We start from the raw sequence: 15,807 nt of genomic DNA on the forward strand, positions 1-15,807 counted from the left end.
ACTAATTTCTGCTTCTTTCAGCTTTTGTTCTTCTACCTTATGCAAATCTTCTACAAATCAGCTTCTGTTCCACTTTTTGCATCTTCATAAACTTCAGCTGTTCAGCATATCTTCAGCCGCTTTCAGCAAAATCATTCAGCAAAAAAAGCATTCACACTGCATTTTTGCAGGAAATGCAACTTCTCTAGTTAATAGAATGTTTCCATTTGCGTTATTTTGTTTGGATGGTGACTTGAATATTAGTTTATTACTGGAGTTTGTTTTATGTGGTTTTCCTGGACAAATGAGTTGTAAAATGAAAACAAAAACCCTCTGTCCTTGTTCAGGGCTGTGGATGTTCCTTTCTCTCGGTGGACTAAAGATGAAGTTTGTGCCTGGCTTCATGAGCAGGGCCTCAGCATGTATGCTGCTCAGGGCCAGAACTGGATCAGATCCGGACAAACGTTGCTGCAGGCATCACAACATGATCTGGAGAAAGTAAGGATCACATGACTAAACACACTCAATTGCTTGTTCAAAAAAAGTATGATTTTATTTAGTTTTAATGTGTTTTTAATTTAAGGAAACTGGCAATCTAGTTTTATCACTTAGGATTTAGAACAGATGTCACTTAACCAGCATCAGAAATCTTTGAATACAAACCCCCCTTTTGTTTGAGTAACATTTTTCTTAATTGGAAACTCTTCTGACAGGAGTTGGGCATGAAGCAGCTTCTCCATAAGAAGAAGCTGCAGCTCGCCCTGCAGGCTCTCGGGTCGGAGGACAGTGACCTTCAGGGCAAACTGGACCATAACTGGGTGACCAGTGAGTGACAGCATCTCAGAGCAGACTTACCGTCTCCGTCGGTTCCCTGTTTACAGGATCTGATCTTTTGCAGGGTGGCTGGATGACATTGGCCTCCCGCAGTACAAAAGCAACTTTGATGAAGCTCGAGTTGATGGACGCATGCTGCACTACATGACAGTGGTGAGCTGAAAGAACTCATTAAACCTGATCACGCTGCTCTGAGGCGTCTTTGAAAGCTTAACAGGGCTAATATTTAATGTGAAGACTTTAAACACCTTTTATGTCAAAAAGCTTTAAGAAATTCCTTTATACAGTACATTTGCTTGACTTTGGTGGTGTTTGATCCCATTTCCCAGGAGGACCTGCTGTCTCTGAAGGTTGGCAGTGTTCTTCATCACCTCAGCATCAAAAGAGCCATCCAGGTCCTGCGCCTCAACTCGTATGAACCCAGCTGTCTAAGGAGACGACCCTCTGATGAGGTATCACACAACCTCTGCTCCTGCTTTGATTTAAACCCTTTTAAGTGTCTGCTTCTGAATCATCTTTAACTGTGCAGAACAACATGACACCGGCTGAGATCTCCCAGTGGACCAACCACAGAGTGATGGAGTGGCTGCGCTCTGTGGATCTGGCAGAATATGCTCCCAACCTGAGAGGGAGTGGAGTTCACGGAGGGCTGATGGTGAGGAGGCAGGAATCTGTTTCAGACGAGATAAACCAGACTGTGTACGTCTCAGACACTGACCTCTCACCACTGTGTTTATTGGTGTCTTGTGAAGGTGTTGGAGCCCCGCTTCAATGTCGAAGCACTCGCCCTTCTGCTCAACATTCCTCCCAGCAAAACCCTGCTGAGACGTCACCTGGCTACACACTTCCACCTGCTCGTGGGCTCTGAGGCACAGCGGCAAAAACAGGAATGTTTGGAAAACCCGGACTACATCGTCCTCACAGCCACCGCCAGGGTTAAGGTAACCACGTGCTCGGCCAAATCCTATCAGCTAATGTAGGGTTCTGCAGTGAGTCCAGCTTCGGTTATTTAAGACAACAAAGTGCACTTCACTGATATTTAATCTACAAGGTGTATTATAAATTCAAATGGAAAAATGACAATTGAATGTTACTCAACGTAGGTATAAGTTAGCATTTACAACTTTTGGAGAAATGGTTAAATTCTGACTGAATTGCTGTTGTCTTCAAAAAACCTTATTTGAGAGTACAAATGGTGGCAGCAAGATTACAGAAATCACTTTATTATTGGCCCTGTTTTGACTATTCATCAGCTCATCAATCCAGCCAAAATTAAATTAATTTAATAAGTGTTCATACTGTGACCTTTCTACAGAACCTCACTTGAAAAGATCTGATACATTGCTTTAAATGGCAGGAAAATAAGAAGCAATGAGCTCAGTTGTTCTTGTTTGTCCTGATAAGTCAGCCTTCTTGGACTGTCTCCATCAGCAAGAATTCAAAACAGAACTGGTTTTAGCTTAGATGCTGTGGAAAACTGAATGTCATAAAAACCTTGATGACCTAAGTTTCTCTGTTCTACGCAGCCAAGGCGTTCATCGTTTGGTGGTTTTGGCTCTTTGAGGAGGAAACGATATGACGATAGTGAGGACTACATCTGCCCTATGAACATAGAAATGCCAAAGAACAGCAGCTTCCAGAGGACCGTCCGGATCTATGAGGACAGTTTTGATCACCTGGAGGTAGAGAGACGTCCCAACAGTGCCGTGCCTTGATTTTCTAAAGCGTCACTTCTGAGCTGTGTCTGTATGTCTTAGATGGAAGACTCTGAAGGAACGGTCAGGCAGATCGGGGCCTTCTCTGAGGGAATCAACAATTTGACTGTGAGAAGCTGACCAAAGTCTGATACAGTGTCCAATCCTGGAGGGCCACTATCCTGCATGGTTTAGTTGTTTCCCTGCAGAAGCCTGTTAATCACTCAGTAATTCAAAGCAGAGAAACAACTAAGCCATGCAGGATAGTACGACGCAGACCTAAATGTTGCTCCTTCTGTGTTTCAGAGCATGCTGAAGGACGAGTTGTTTCGGGAGATCACCACAACAGAAGCACACAACTCCAACTGAGCTGCACCCTCTGGCCAAGTACTTCACTCTTTTACACAATCAGCTTTAGCCTCTATGTATTTATTGAAGTTGACCAAAGTATAATGCATGAATTGAACTTATGTTATTGTGTTTTTTTAAGTCAGTATTTACCTGTGTGTCGTTTGAAAGCTTTCAAAGTGGAGTTGAGCCAACAGTACCTTATTGGCCATGACAAAGTATGGAGAGAAAACAGTTGATTAAAAACAGCAACAAAAGTTTTGGTTTAACATCAGCTAATTATTAGTCTTTCTCCATACTCTGTGCTATGACTGAGGTACTATAGGTGACCTCTAAAGTTCACATTGAGGAATAGTTTGGATTTTTTTTCCCCCTCAGTGGTGCTCAAAGCTATTAATCTTACCTGTTCTAGTCATTTGAGCAGCTGCAGTTAGGAGAAGTGCATGCATAAAACTCACATTACTGTGGGACACCACTTTAAAAAAAATCCAAACTATTCTTTTAGTGAGGTTGAGAGCACAAAGTATTTGGGAGTCTTAAAGGTCAAACTGTGCTTATCTAGTGACCTGTTTCTAGAAAGCCAAATCTCTCCTGTTGCATTGTTTTGCTAATAAAAGTAAAGAAATCCACCAGCTGCCTTGCAAATGTTTCTGTCAGAACACAAAACCAAGCACTAATAATTCAGTCACACTTTATCTTTATGTTGCACATCAAACACAAGCAGTTGCCAGACTTCTTACACTTTAACTTTCAGCACCCAACAAACCATAACTAGTGACTCTATATGAATGAAGCAAGCAAAAGGTAACAAAAAACATTTATAAAGCTTTGTCAGTGCTAAGGCACTCAGAACAGCCATAAACCTCAACCCTTCTAGGATGTGACCAAACTGAAGTAACGGCTTGTTTGCAACATTTCTCATTCTCCAACACCCTGACTTACTATCACCCTTCTATAAATTGGTCCTTGCTGAGATTGTGTCACATGATTAATATCACGGCATAAATATGGCATACACTGTGCAATACCCGCTGCTTTAGTGCTCTCAGGGCTGAGACAATAACTAGAGCCCCCTGAATATCCAAACCTCATTTTCTCCACATGGACAGACGTCTAGAAGACAAATCTGCGGTCGGAGGAGTGGCCGACTTTATCCAGGTTAGGGTTGCAGGCGAACTGGATCATCGGCGGAGGCCCACACATCAGGATGAGGGTGTCGTCGCCGGGAGGGGGCAGGTGTTCCCTCACCATTTCCTCGCTGATGAAGCCCTGACTGTACTCCCAGTCTGAAACAGCAGGAAAAGTTCATGTTTATCAGGAGTACTTACTATGTGCAACAGTGACACCTGCTGGTGAGAAGGCAGAACAGCAAAATATCCTAAAATTTAACTTTAAAACTTTTGTTTGCGTGACAGCACTGCTTTACATCATACTTAACTATGTCAGATAAATGGTTCATTTTTTTTCTTCAGTCAAAAAGTGTATTCTAAATGCTGCAAGTTAAAATCACTTCTTCCTTCAAAGTGCATTGATGTATATACATTTAGTCTACACTGAGTTCCAGGCATCACTCTCTTACAAAAACTTAGTAAATATCAGTCAGCTGGTTCCAGAACAGGTTTGAAGTCCCACTCCTATGTAAATGAACAGGATGTTATCATTAATACAAAATAAACTCCTAAGTTGCCTTTTTCAGGTTTTGACTCACTTTGTTCTTATTATTCAATTATTAATTTTCCTAAAAGGCTTAGCTGTAGATATTTCCTGCCTTAAAGAAAGGTCATGTGATTGTGTGCAGGGGAGTAGGTGAGACTTAAAGCCCTACCAACCCTGGTTCCAAAAATACAACATGACAGTCTCAGTAAAACAGTTCCTACTGGCCTCAAATCCCCAACAACAAGAGAAGGACAATTAGTATATCTGTAGTTTCAGGTTTGTTATTTAGTAAGAAAATAGTTCATCTGCTTCATTCCCTTTGATCGATCAAAGAACAGAGCGTTCAGACGTCTTGAATCATTTACAGTGATGCAACTCTCACACTGAGCTACACAAACAAAACTTTGCTCCTTCTGTGTTTCACAAGATACTGGTTAAGACTTCCAGACATGGAGTGGCTTTTGTTGTTTTAACTAGAACAATTTTAATAGAATACTCCTAAATAATTAAAGTCAGAAGCTTTGCATTGATGTCAGATTTTAGGAGCATTACTTACTTTCAGGTGCTTTGTCCACAGTGAACCACAGCTTGAAGCGGTCCGGATGGTTGACCTGAATCTCTTCCAGCTCCTCTCTCAGCAGGATGTCCTTTTCAGTCTGTGAGAAGAAAAAAAGAACCATTTTATCACCTGAACGCAACATCCACAGTTGGCTTTTTTTCTAATTTATTTACCAACTCTGAACCTGAATGCTCCTTTACTGAAATAAAGTGGATTAAAACTGGACTAGTTCATTTTTTATACAAACTCTGAGCTGATCTTTGTTATGTATTGGGACTGATGACATCATCACTGTATGTTGAACTCAGAGTGCAAACCACCACCAAAAATTTGTTCATTACTTTTTAATTAATCTTCTGCACAGACAGACAACATGTACGTCTTTGGCAGAGGCCAGTTGTAAGTACTGTGTGAGATGGACAGAAGGTATATTCTTTAGTGGAACTGTGTTTGTTTTATAACGCTCACCTGGTTGGCAAACAGCAGGTGACACACCGTTTGGTCCTGAGAATCCTTCATGACTGCGGTGATGAGCTGCAGCATGGGGGTGATCCCTGAAACAGAGGAAGGGTCCAGTCAAACTGACATTCATGTGAGCTTTTGGTCAAAGTTCTTCGCCTACAAGAGGACTTACAAATCTGTGGTTAAATTATGCAGCAGTAGGTGAGGTTTACACTGAAAAAGGTCAGTTGATATACTCTAAAGACTGCGTGGGTGTAGCCTCTGATAAGCTCTGTAGGGGCTTTGAGAATTGATATTAAACTACTTGAAACGAAAAAAAAAACAACCTCATGTCAAACAACACTTACTGTGAAATAAGTGGTTTAAATTCAGGATCTCATGACTTAGTTTTTAACACAGCACCACACAATCTTTTTGAATTTGTGGCAGCAAATTAGTCCCACAAATGATTGTGTTTACAGAGAAATAACCATTAAAATATTTTCTGCAATATTAAGCCAATAGGATTAATTACCACATCTATAAAATCAAATATATCCTGAAACAACAATAACTAGAAGTACTCAGAGAGCAACTGCCAAGACCATTATCATTGTGATATAACAGGACTGATCAATGATGACATCATCATGTGATGTCATCGCTGTATGTCGAGGACCTCTGAGAGCGCAAACCTCCACCTAGGCCATAGGGTCGTTAAAAAAAACAACTGTAGGAGCCAGATTCTGATCCTGATCACCACCTAAATTTAATTTGTTCTTTGTAATCTGTTCATTACTTTTAGTGTGCACAGACAAAACATACTTCCTTAAACTATTTTTTCTTTTTAAATAACTTTGTAGCTCTACAAATGTGAAAACTTCCAAAAATATATATTTCTCAATAAATGTTTACATATTAAATGTTATGATACTCTACAGAAAACAAGCAGATAATTAGGTGCTCATTTTTAAGGTTCTGTGCAGCTTTTATAAATGTGTTCTCCTCACCTGTTCCTCCTGCGATCATGCCCAAATGTTTAGCCGTTTTGGTCACAGCTGGAGACTTCTTTTCAGGCTGAATGGCAAAAACTCCTGCAGAGCAAAAGTTTGATCAACTAACTTCGACAACAAGCTTGAGAGACACAGGTGAAAACCATGAGGCTGATTGGTGGCTCCGTTAGACACGCCCGGTCAAAGTGTTTGGGGGCAGCACCTCACCTTTCCCTTTGTAAACAAGGAGGCCGCTGGGCCCTCGGAAGTCAACGGTGTCGTCGAGTTTGAGGCTCTCCAAATACTGACTCATCTTCCCTCCTTCTGGGAATTTAGGATGAATGTTCTTAAAGTAAACCTGTGAGCACACAAGAGTTTAAACTTGTGAATGATTCTGAGCAACAACGAGGCTGAATTTCAGCACAAGATCTGTAAAAGTGACTGAATTACAGCCTTTTATGCGTTTAATAGGGTCAGTTGGTTGTGGCGGCCATCTTAAATTGGGCTGCCCCGGTTGGTGAATCAGTAGTGGATGTACACCCAAAGTTTACATTCTTATGGTTTCAATAAAATTCTGCTAACAGACAGAACTGACTAAATAGTTAATCAATCCGTTAACGCTCAAGGCTATGTGTAGGCACTTGGATAAAGTTTTCAGAGTTGTTTTACAGCTTTTTTTTCCCCTCACAGGGTTCTGCACGGATTCCAAGAGAGTTCAGTTTTTGAAAATGGGACCAACCAGTCAGCATTTAGAGCTCATTGAATAATAATTAAGGAGCAAGACGTTTGCCCAGTTGACATCAAGCGTGGCAAAATTTCTCAACAAATGTCCAAACTAAAGCAGAAAACGCAGAACATAATTGATTTAAAGGGGTTTCAAAGGGATATTGGGGGGGGGGGTCTGGGGATTGGCTTTGGCCAATCTTGCAGGCTGGAGGTCCAAAGCAGGATTCTGCATTCATCCAAGTACCTACTAAAGTAATTTTTGCGTGTTGGGGATCAGTCTCTGCTACTACCACACCAAATATTAGCTCAGTACCGGTAAAACTGACTCAGGTACAGCCATATTTGTGTGTTTTTTAAAGATCAGTTGGCAGTAGTAAGCATCTTTAATCGGGTTGACTCCAAAGGGTAATCGGCTGTAAAGACACCTCCCAATGATTACTTTCTGCAAGTTTCATTAAAATACGTCTATTGTTTCATGAGCTACTTCGGTAACAGAGACACACACAAACAAAAACATGATCAGCAGGCGTTAAAAGACAGACACAAGCACAGAAACTAAACGCTTCTGCTCTCACCTTCACCACCAAGTCCACGAAGCCTTTGTCATCGTCACAGGACACCGGGGTGTATGGGCGGACCACCAGCTGCCCGCTGACTCGAGCAGACAAATAAATATGCTGCCCTGGAAGGGAAACAATCATAAAGCTTTGAGCCATTAAGTCGACTAAGACAAGCAGCCAAATGTAGCTTCTCAAGTGGGAGGATCAGATGGTTTTCTGCAACCATCAGCCTTGACAAAAAATCACAATACAAACATCTCGTCTTTGCACACAGAACTTTGTTTTTAAATTCAAATGATAACAAATTCTTCCGTTTTTCAATCTCTACTGATGCTGACTGTAAGGTGTGACATACTGACCAATGGGAAGGCCAAGGATGTGTTCAGGAGAGGGCAGCGCAAAGCGGAACTTCCTCGTGTCATGACTGACAATCTAAAAGAAGAAAACAAACAGAAAAGTTCCTCACGAAACGCAAGTCAGAGAGCGGTACGTGAACGCATCTGCTGCGTTTGCAGCCAGAAACACGCGGCTGTGTTCAGCCTGGTCACCTGCTTGTCAATGAGCCGCAGCGCGTACTTGATGTTCGGGTCCTCCAAGGTGATCGCGAGCCTCTTCTTGGAGAAGAGCAGCCTGAAGATGAGGTTGACGACTGCGTCGAAACCGCCCCGGATCAGCTGTGAGATGAAGGTCAACAGCAGGAGAACGGCTCAGACCACCGGCTACCATTAGCTACCCTGTTTGAGAGCCCTGCAGGGCGTAGTCAAGCTACAAGTCACTTTATTTAATCCCTGACAGGGAGAAATGAGTCACGCCAATTCCTGCGGAGAGGCCCGACCGCACTTAGTTTGGAAAACTGCACCTTAGCTCATGTTAGCTTTCACTGACGCTAAGAGAAAAAGCTGGAATACAAAGAATTTGGGAAAGTTGCATTAATTTGTACTCACGCCAATAATGTAGGACAGCATTTTCAGTCCGTTTTGAGAGCTGTAGAGTTGTTCGTCAGGGCAGAAAACAGCAGCTGCGCAGGAGCTGTGACGGTGGTTGAATATTTGAAAGGCTAACAAGTTAGCTAGCACGGGGAACCACTTCCGGTTAGTGTTCCTAAAAAGAAAAACATTAGGTTGTTTGTAATTAAATCAATGAAGACATTCAAAAGTATTAAAATATAACTTAATGTATCATTTTTATTAACGTGTAAATCATACTCTGAAACATTCTTAACTGGTTTAAAAAACACGCCATATAGTAAGTTTAAATAGTTAAAAAAGGGGGGCATTTTTAAAAAACTTCCGCTACCACGATGCGTGTTTGCAAACTTTACATGTGACGTCACTTCCTCATTACGGGCTTGGATTTTCAGAATAAAAACAGCAAAAACGTAACCTTCAAATCAACACATTCAGGCATTTTGGTAGCAATCTATTTTTATTTGATTGTATTTTATGACTTATTTTACATTGATTTATTCTTGTTTTTTATCTGATGTTTTTTGATGTAAAGCATTTTGTAATTTGTGATCTTGACGGGTGCTATATAAATAAACCTTTTTTTTTTGACACTTTACGAGTATGTCTCAAAATTGCCAACCAGGTTTTCTATTTTCACCCTGCAGACATAATTCTATTTATTTGACGTAATTTCAAACCAAAAGTGCACTTTAAGCCTCATTTTATTTCACTTCACTCATTCAAAGTAATCATCTGTTTTTAGTTATGCTTCACAGTTTGTGGTAAATGTGTCTGATCCATATCTGCCATTTCCTCTTACAGCTCCTCATTTTTATCATTAAGGTTTTCTGCATGCAGCAATGTTAAATAACGATAAACAAGACAATCTTTGAATTTGTTGTTCCTCTATAAGCAGAAAACGTGACTGTAGTTGTCGTCTTCTAATAAATGTTTAAGTAATTTTGCTTTTTTACAATTAGATTTCATTTAAATGACAAAAACAAACAAACTAGTGAGTATGACTCAAGCTGACATAAGCACAACATTTTTGACTTTCAAAACCTCGAAAACAAATTTCCTGTAAGTATATACTAATTTCAGAAACGTCTTAAATTTTTGAGGAAGGTCAGCAAAATACTGTGCTAAACACATCAGTGTCTGAAGAGGCAAAGTTCATCAGTAAGATTTAGGGAAGGAAATCATGTGAAGCGTATAAATTAATAAACACTGAATGACTAACCCAGGCACTAATCAGGACACTTGTGAGTGTGAACATTTGAAACAGCACAGCTTTATTAATACAGTCAAAGAATGTGAACGTAAAGACACTAGTAAGAGAAGGAACTGTATTTGCATTTTCTGCTAAGATGCATCTTGCAGCAGCAACATCAAATCTATAAACCAGTTGAGCTTCATATTTGAGTAGCAGCACTTTCTCAGGGTGACAAACGTCTTCTCTTAATGCTCTGGCTCCAGTACACATAAATAAATATTCACTAATAGGAATTGATCTGCCCTCCGGGCAAAAAAAAGACAGACATATTTTCCTTTTTCCCAGCAGTTTTGTTAAAACACCATTTCGTTTCGTCTGTTCCTGACCTGAAGATGGCAGTGTTGACCTTTTTAACAGACTGTTGCAAAGAATTTAAAACTATTAAGAAGGAAAATATCCATAAAAGTGGAATTAGTCATGCACGTAAAGCATGCAGACAGCATTTTTTTTCTTCCCCAAGTGAGGAGAGCTGTGTGTTTGAGCAGTGAGTCACCGCTGCGGTGATAGTAATGAAAGCTGTCGTGAAGCGCATCTTCTGCCTCTTAAATGAGCAAATGAAAACACCACAAGAGATGTATCAACAGGAAATAAAACATTTTTATTGATCATTTTTGTATATGAAGTTATATAACAACATTAAGAAAACTCCACAGAGTGAATCACTACACAAAGTGAAAACAAAACTGTAAAACACCTGATCAAAAATGAAGGTATACACAGCAAATATAACCGTCAGCGGCTCGCTGTGGCTGCGAGCGATATGGCAGGAAAAAACACCCCAAACAGTTCTACAAGATTACAGAGAAAACTTCCACACACAAAATACTCAAGCAGGCAGTTGATATACACAAAGGCAACTAGGATCTTTCTACAGCATCAGATTCTAATACTTTACACAGCTTTGCTTTTGAAAGGTCAGTGTGGCTTTTTGCTGGAGAGAACTTTGTCACACAGAGAGCTTGATCAGGTTTTATGTTGTTGTTTACAAGAGGAGAATTGGTAGATTCTGATTATACGTGCATGCTTTGGTAGGAAATCCTAATAGGAGGAGCGACGCGTTGCAGTGCAGCTAATGACTTTTGCGTTTGTAGTTTTTCACCTATCTGATGGGTTCTGCAACGCTGCCCGTTACTGAATTTCCTGATTTTCAGATTTCTACTGGTTTGACCCGAGAGGTCCTTCAGTGCAAACTCCTCGGAGTTGCCATTTCTTTTGATTTGGCCTTCTACTTTAACCCGTCTTTGTTCTTCTTTTAAATCTGAAGCTGTTCTGGATTTCATGTGTGTGAAACGTGTCAAATAAAAGAGCCCCTCGGTGGAGGAGGGATGCGGCTGTGTGGAAGTTTATAAGATGATTTTGGAATCAGACAGGGGAGCTTTTACTCCATAAAAAGGGCTGTAAATGAATAAGTGGGAAAACATTAACAAAACTACTATATATACTGTTTTTTTTATACAACAAAAAGTGCAAAGTACATCTAATAATCTCACGGTTAAAGAAATCTACACCAACAGTTCATACTGTACATTCAGAGTTTTCATTTCAAATATAAAAGGGCTTTTTAATCAACAAAACAGAAAATAAACAATGAGATTTAATATGTGGATGAAATATATTTGCTGCTGATTCATCATATTTATGTCACTCTATATTTATTCTTGATATACATTTCTGACATGATGTGATTATATACATTTTTAAGGGCTATTTCTCTTGTTTGGTTTTGAACTAAGACTCCCTGAAACGTCTGATGCTGGAACTGTGTGCAAGAGGAGAAAATGAAAAAAAAAAAGGGAGATTAACCCTAAACAGAGGTGAACAAGCTCCAACCTATATAAGCTGAGTCTACGGTGTGCTGTGTCCTAACCAACGCGCTGGAAAGGAGAAACGTCATCCTCTGGGGTTCGTCTTTTCTCGGGCGACGCCACCCACGTTAACACTATGGGATGAACATACAAGTATTGCACAGTGCTCAACAAAATGCTGTGTGAAGCGACCCGCTCGGATAAAAAACGCGTGACGTCAAGCAACGGCGTGCACGCGCGCTCTTCCTCTCTCTTTTGTTGCGTGTAGAAGGGGGAGGGGAGGGAGGGGGATGGCATTAAACGCTACGACATCACTACAGAACAAACTTGCTACCTACCGACAAATCTACATCTCTAAGCACACACGGCAGTCACAGTGATACACAAAGCAGTCCTCAGAGACTCCTATGGAATGACAAGTAGCTTTTTCATAATAGTGCTATCAACTACACAATAACATTGAAAACATTTAGAAAGTCCTCCTGAAGTATAAGCATCGAGTATATGCAAGAGGTTCCTCCAAGATTAGAGACTTGATGGTTTTTAATGAATTATTCCACTCCTGATTGGACCCATAGTAAAGGACATGATGGACTACGCAGACCATTAACTTGTACGGTTATTTCCTGCTCTCCAGGTGTAGTCATGTGCCAACAAGTAAACTAAGCAGACGCTGTTGGCCTAAACCTACGGAGCCCAGTAAAAACCAGAAGTAGAAATAAAAGTAGAGATTAGACGAGACAGTTTAGTAAATAGTAAAAGTAGTTTTGTGATCCCTCCCCTTAGTTGAGGAAACCGTATGCACAGTTTTGGAAACCTACTTTAGTCTTTTAGACGAGCAGTAGATGGTTGGTTGTCAATTCTAAGTCCTTTCACAAAACAGCTCTACAATAAAGGTGCCAACCAAGCCCTTCTTGAAGCTCCCTCTGGCTGTTAATAATCACAAATTGAGTCGGCTACGTCCCACAAGGACGTAAACCTTTGTAAATAACGCTAACACTACAGAATAGGAGGTGTCATCACTACATCACACCCTCATTCCACAAGATAATATTAGCCTACTACAAACTACTGATGTTATAGGCAGATGTTGCCACCTGTAGAAAGTCTCTAAACCCCATCTTTACATCTGTTGTTGTGGCTTCTCTCCCTCTTTCAGCTCTGCAATAAAATCTCGGCTCAGCATCTGCTGCATTTAGACACCAAAGTTAATGCTAATCTGTGCATGCGACTTTACTAAACTGAGTGAACAGATTTTACCCCCAACCTCATTTTTCTTTTAGTTTTTATTTCCGCACTTGACTTTTTCTGGGTTCCGTAGAATTTTTTTTTCCCCCAGTGCTGAGGATCTCTGGCTCCCCTTGCAGGTGTCCTGACACAAAGCAAATGTTTTCTAAAGAAGTCAACAAGTGAGTTCAAAGACATCCAGTGCAAAAACAGCAGCCACATAAAAGTTCAAATTGGCAGTAAAACATGGCTAGCTCTATTGTCACTGTAAGAAGGCAACGCAAAGCAAAGACTGCGATTCAGGGCACCACTGCAGCCAAAGACATTGTTCCCAATAAACCAAAGCTACAACCACTAACGAGTGGGCGTGTGCATGAAGAGAGGGCCTCTACACAAGTCACCTCCCTGAAAATGGCAGTGTTAAACTCACCTCAGCTCCGTCAACATCACCCAAAGTTTAAACTTTATTTCTTCTTCTGATTGAAGGCGAGGAGATTTTTATCAGAAGAGCTACCCCTAGTGTCGGAAGATCTCGCCTGTCAGCTTTAAGATCTTTAAAAAAAAAAAAAACAATCATGCAGTTTACTAAAAATAGTCAAAACGCTGATTTTTTTTTTCTCCCTAAAAAATAGTCCTCTTAAAACCAGAGTCGCAAGTTTTTTTTTTAGTTTTTTTTTAAAAATCACCCTTTCAAAGATTAAACCTGAACGCGACACTTTCGACGACAACAAGGCTGCTTAAACAAAATATTGTCAAACAAGTTTAAGGGCACAATGGCTAACAGCTTGGTGCTTTTTTTTTCCCTCTACATTGGGTCAGCGTTTTCAAGGATCATGACTCGAGTTCATTTTGGAAAAAGAAAACCAGCCACATATGACCTTTTTCAACCAAATATGAAGAAATTAAATGCTTAATAACTATTGTTTCAAGCCAAACTCATACTGCAGGTCCTCTGATTAAGAAATAAGTACAAAACATTAGAAATCATGTGCTTGTATAATTTCCAGCAGCATAATTTTTCCTCACAGAACCATAGCAGTTAATGGCCTTGTATCTTTTTGGAGTTTTATGTGAATATATTCCTCTGTTTTCCTATTCTACGATGCTGAACTTAAAGCCAGACGTCATCCTTTACGATGCGAACATACTCCCGCTGGCAGGTTGGAGATCATTTTTCTGGAATGCAATAAGGTAATTAAGGTAGAATCTTTTAAATCCTGGGATATATAATATTGGCTTTCCTCTATATCTGCATTTACATAATTTAAAATAGAACATCTTATTAAAAACATCAAGATATACACAGATTAGGAAACGGGTAACAACATACAAACACAAACTAGAAATCATTTCTGTCTGCATACTTATATATACAACTGTGGTACAATAAATTCTTTCAGTCATGCGCTATCTATACAGATCATATTGCTTAAAAGAAGGGGGCTTTTGGTCGTGGCGGTGAAGGGCTCAGAGATGGAAATCAACAACCGCTGAATCAGAAAGAAACACAAACAGAGAACCTGATAGGAAAAAAAAAAAAAGCAAGATGTCGCGGGATGTTTGAACAATTACCGAGTGAAATCAGGAGGCTCAAAGGTGGGAGTAAAGGGCGGGGTTACATGGATGGACCCATTTATCACTGAGGTATTTACACATATACTGGCTAAAGAGTACTACAAGGCAGGAGCTGAAAGGGGCCCTGCTTATTTCTTGGTGGCAAGCTGAGCGTCCACCTCCTCCTCGGGCTTCAGCACGTGCCACTGGGCGATGGGTCTCCTGGGGTTGGCCAGCATGTCGGACCAGTGGCGCAGCTCCGTGCCCGTGCTGTTCAGGCCCACAAAGACCTTGCCGATGGCATCGTTCTTGCCGATCTTGTCATAGTCCAGAACAGTTATAACAATTTGCACTTTCTGCAGAGGGGAAGAAGGGAATTGGGGAAACAACAAACATGTAGTTTGTTACGAAACTGTCCACTTTCCATTTTAGCCATTCCACCACAGATTGTTTATAATAAAATGGATGTAGAAACCATGAACTTCAATTCTGAAGTCTCTTTTAGTCAACTGGATGCTACCATCTTGTCTTCTTTGTGTCTTTGGAACAATTAAACTCTTCCTTTGCTCTCCGCTCAACACAGTCACATTAAAAAGTAACTTAAAATAAATTAAAAAGAAACAAACACCAACAACAAAGATGTATTGTATTGAATTGTAAACTAACTGCAGAAGTTCAGGAGCAGTAGTTTAGTTATTGAAATATTAGATACAATATATGACTTAATTGAACATTTCTCAATTTCAGCCTTTTTGAGACTGAAATACAAACATTCACTCTAAATGTTTATCAGGTGGTTTTGAATTCCAGTTGTTGAAATGTGGACTTCGTTAAAAGTTTGTTAAAAGATGGTAGCTGTAGGGGTCAATCAAGATGAAAAACACCCATGTAAACCCAGCGAGTGCAAAAACAAGTTAAGCTTTGCATATTACATTGGATTATTCCAGCTATTTGGATTTAATATTATTTAGATTATTTAGTTAGATAGGTTAGGTAGTAATAGTATAATAGATATGGTATTTGTATTTGTCAAACTAAACCATGGCAAATGTAGAGACTGACTGACTTTGGAAGAAGTGGAGTCAAACTGATGCAAAATCTGCTGTAAAAGTCTGTGTTGCATTTAGTTTGTGTTTTATCTAAAATAAACATTTGCGGGGCCTTAATTCACATTTTTGCTTTCAAGAGTTTGTTAGTTGTAAGATGGATTCA

General features: G+C 40.2%; 3 protein-coding genes across 11 annotated transcripts in view; 1 reads left to right on the forward strand and 2 right to left on the reverse strand.

The window, feature by feature from the left end:
- The window catches only part of ppfibp1a (PPFIA binding protein 1a), a 29,198-nt gene extending 25,545 nt beyond the window's left edge, over positions 1–3,653 (forward strand). Inside the window, exons 17-25 of the mRNA XM_017411612.3 lie at positions 327–477; positions 693–804; positions 878–966; positions 1,143–1,265; positions 1,343–1,468; positions 1,566–1,754; positions 2,340–2,495; positions 2,571–2,636; positions 2,814–3,653. Of these exons, the coding sequence (XP_017267101.1) occupies positions 327–477; positions 693–804; positions 878–966; positions 1,143–1,265; positions 1,343–1,468; positions 1,566–1,754; positions 2,340–2,495; positions 2,571–2,636; positions 2,814–2,876 (1,075 nt within the window). The 3' untranslated portion in view covers positions 2,877–3,653. The remainder of the gene's footprint in view (positions 1–326; positions 478–692; positions 805–877; positions 967–1,142; positions 1,266–1,342; positions 1,469–1,565; positions 1,755–2,339; positions 2,496–2,570; positions 2,637–2,813) is intronic.
- On the reverse strand, positions 3,536–9,080 carry LOC108233266 (NADH-cytochrome b5 reductase 3). Its single transcript, XM_017411613.3, has 10 exons — positions 8,995–9,080; positions 8,734–8,890; positions 8,338–8,463; positions 8,149–8,221; positions 7,805–7,911; positions 6,732–6,861; positions 6,522–6,605; positions 5,539–5,624; positions 5,068–5,167; positions 3,536–4,141 (listed from the first exon to the last, which is right to left on the reverse strand). Exons 1-10 carry the CDS (start codon positions 9,063–9,065, stop codon positions 3,969–3,971), a joined length of 1,107 nt encoding a protein of 368 aa, XP_017267102.2. The 5' UTR covers positions 9,066–9,080; the 3' UTR covers positions 3,536–3,968.
- A 1,506-nt stretch (positions 9,081–10,586) lies between these two features.
- The window catches only part of syt1a (synaptotagmin Ia), a 197,794-nt gene continuing 192,573 nt past the window's right edge, over positions 10,587–15,807 (reverse strand). For 8 of the 9 annotated variants that reach the window (XM_025004918.2, XM_025004917.2, XM_017411556.3 and 5 more), the window contains one exon: positions 14,745–14,951. In XM_025004918.2, coding sequence (XP_024860686.1) covers positions 14,745–14,951 — 207 coding nt within the window. Of the gene's footprint in view, positions 14,952–15,807 lie in introns of all 9 variants that reach the window. The other variant, XM_037981203.1, reaches the window with a different exon arrangement.

The sequence above is a fragment of the Kryptolebias marmoratus genome, linkage group LG18 (genome assembly GCF_001649575.2).
Source record: "Kryptolebias marmoratus isolate JLee-2015 linkage group LG18, ASM164957v2, whole genome shotgun sequence".
Classification (NCBI taxonomy): domain Eukaryota; kingdom Metazoa; phylum Chordata; class Actinopteri; order Cyprinodontiformes; family Rivulidae; genus Kryptolebias; species Kryptolebias marmoratus.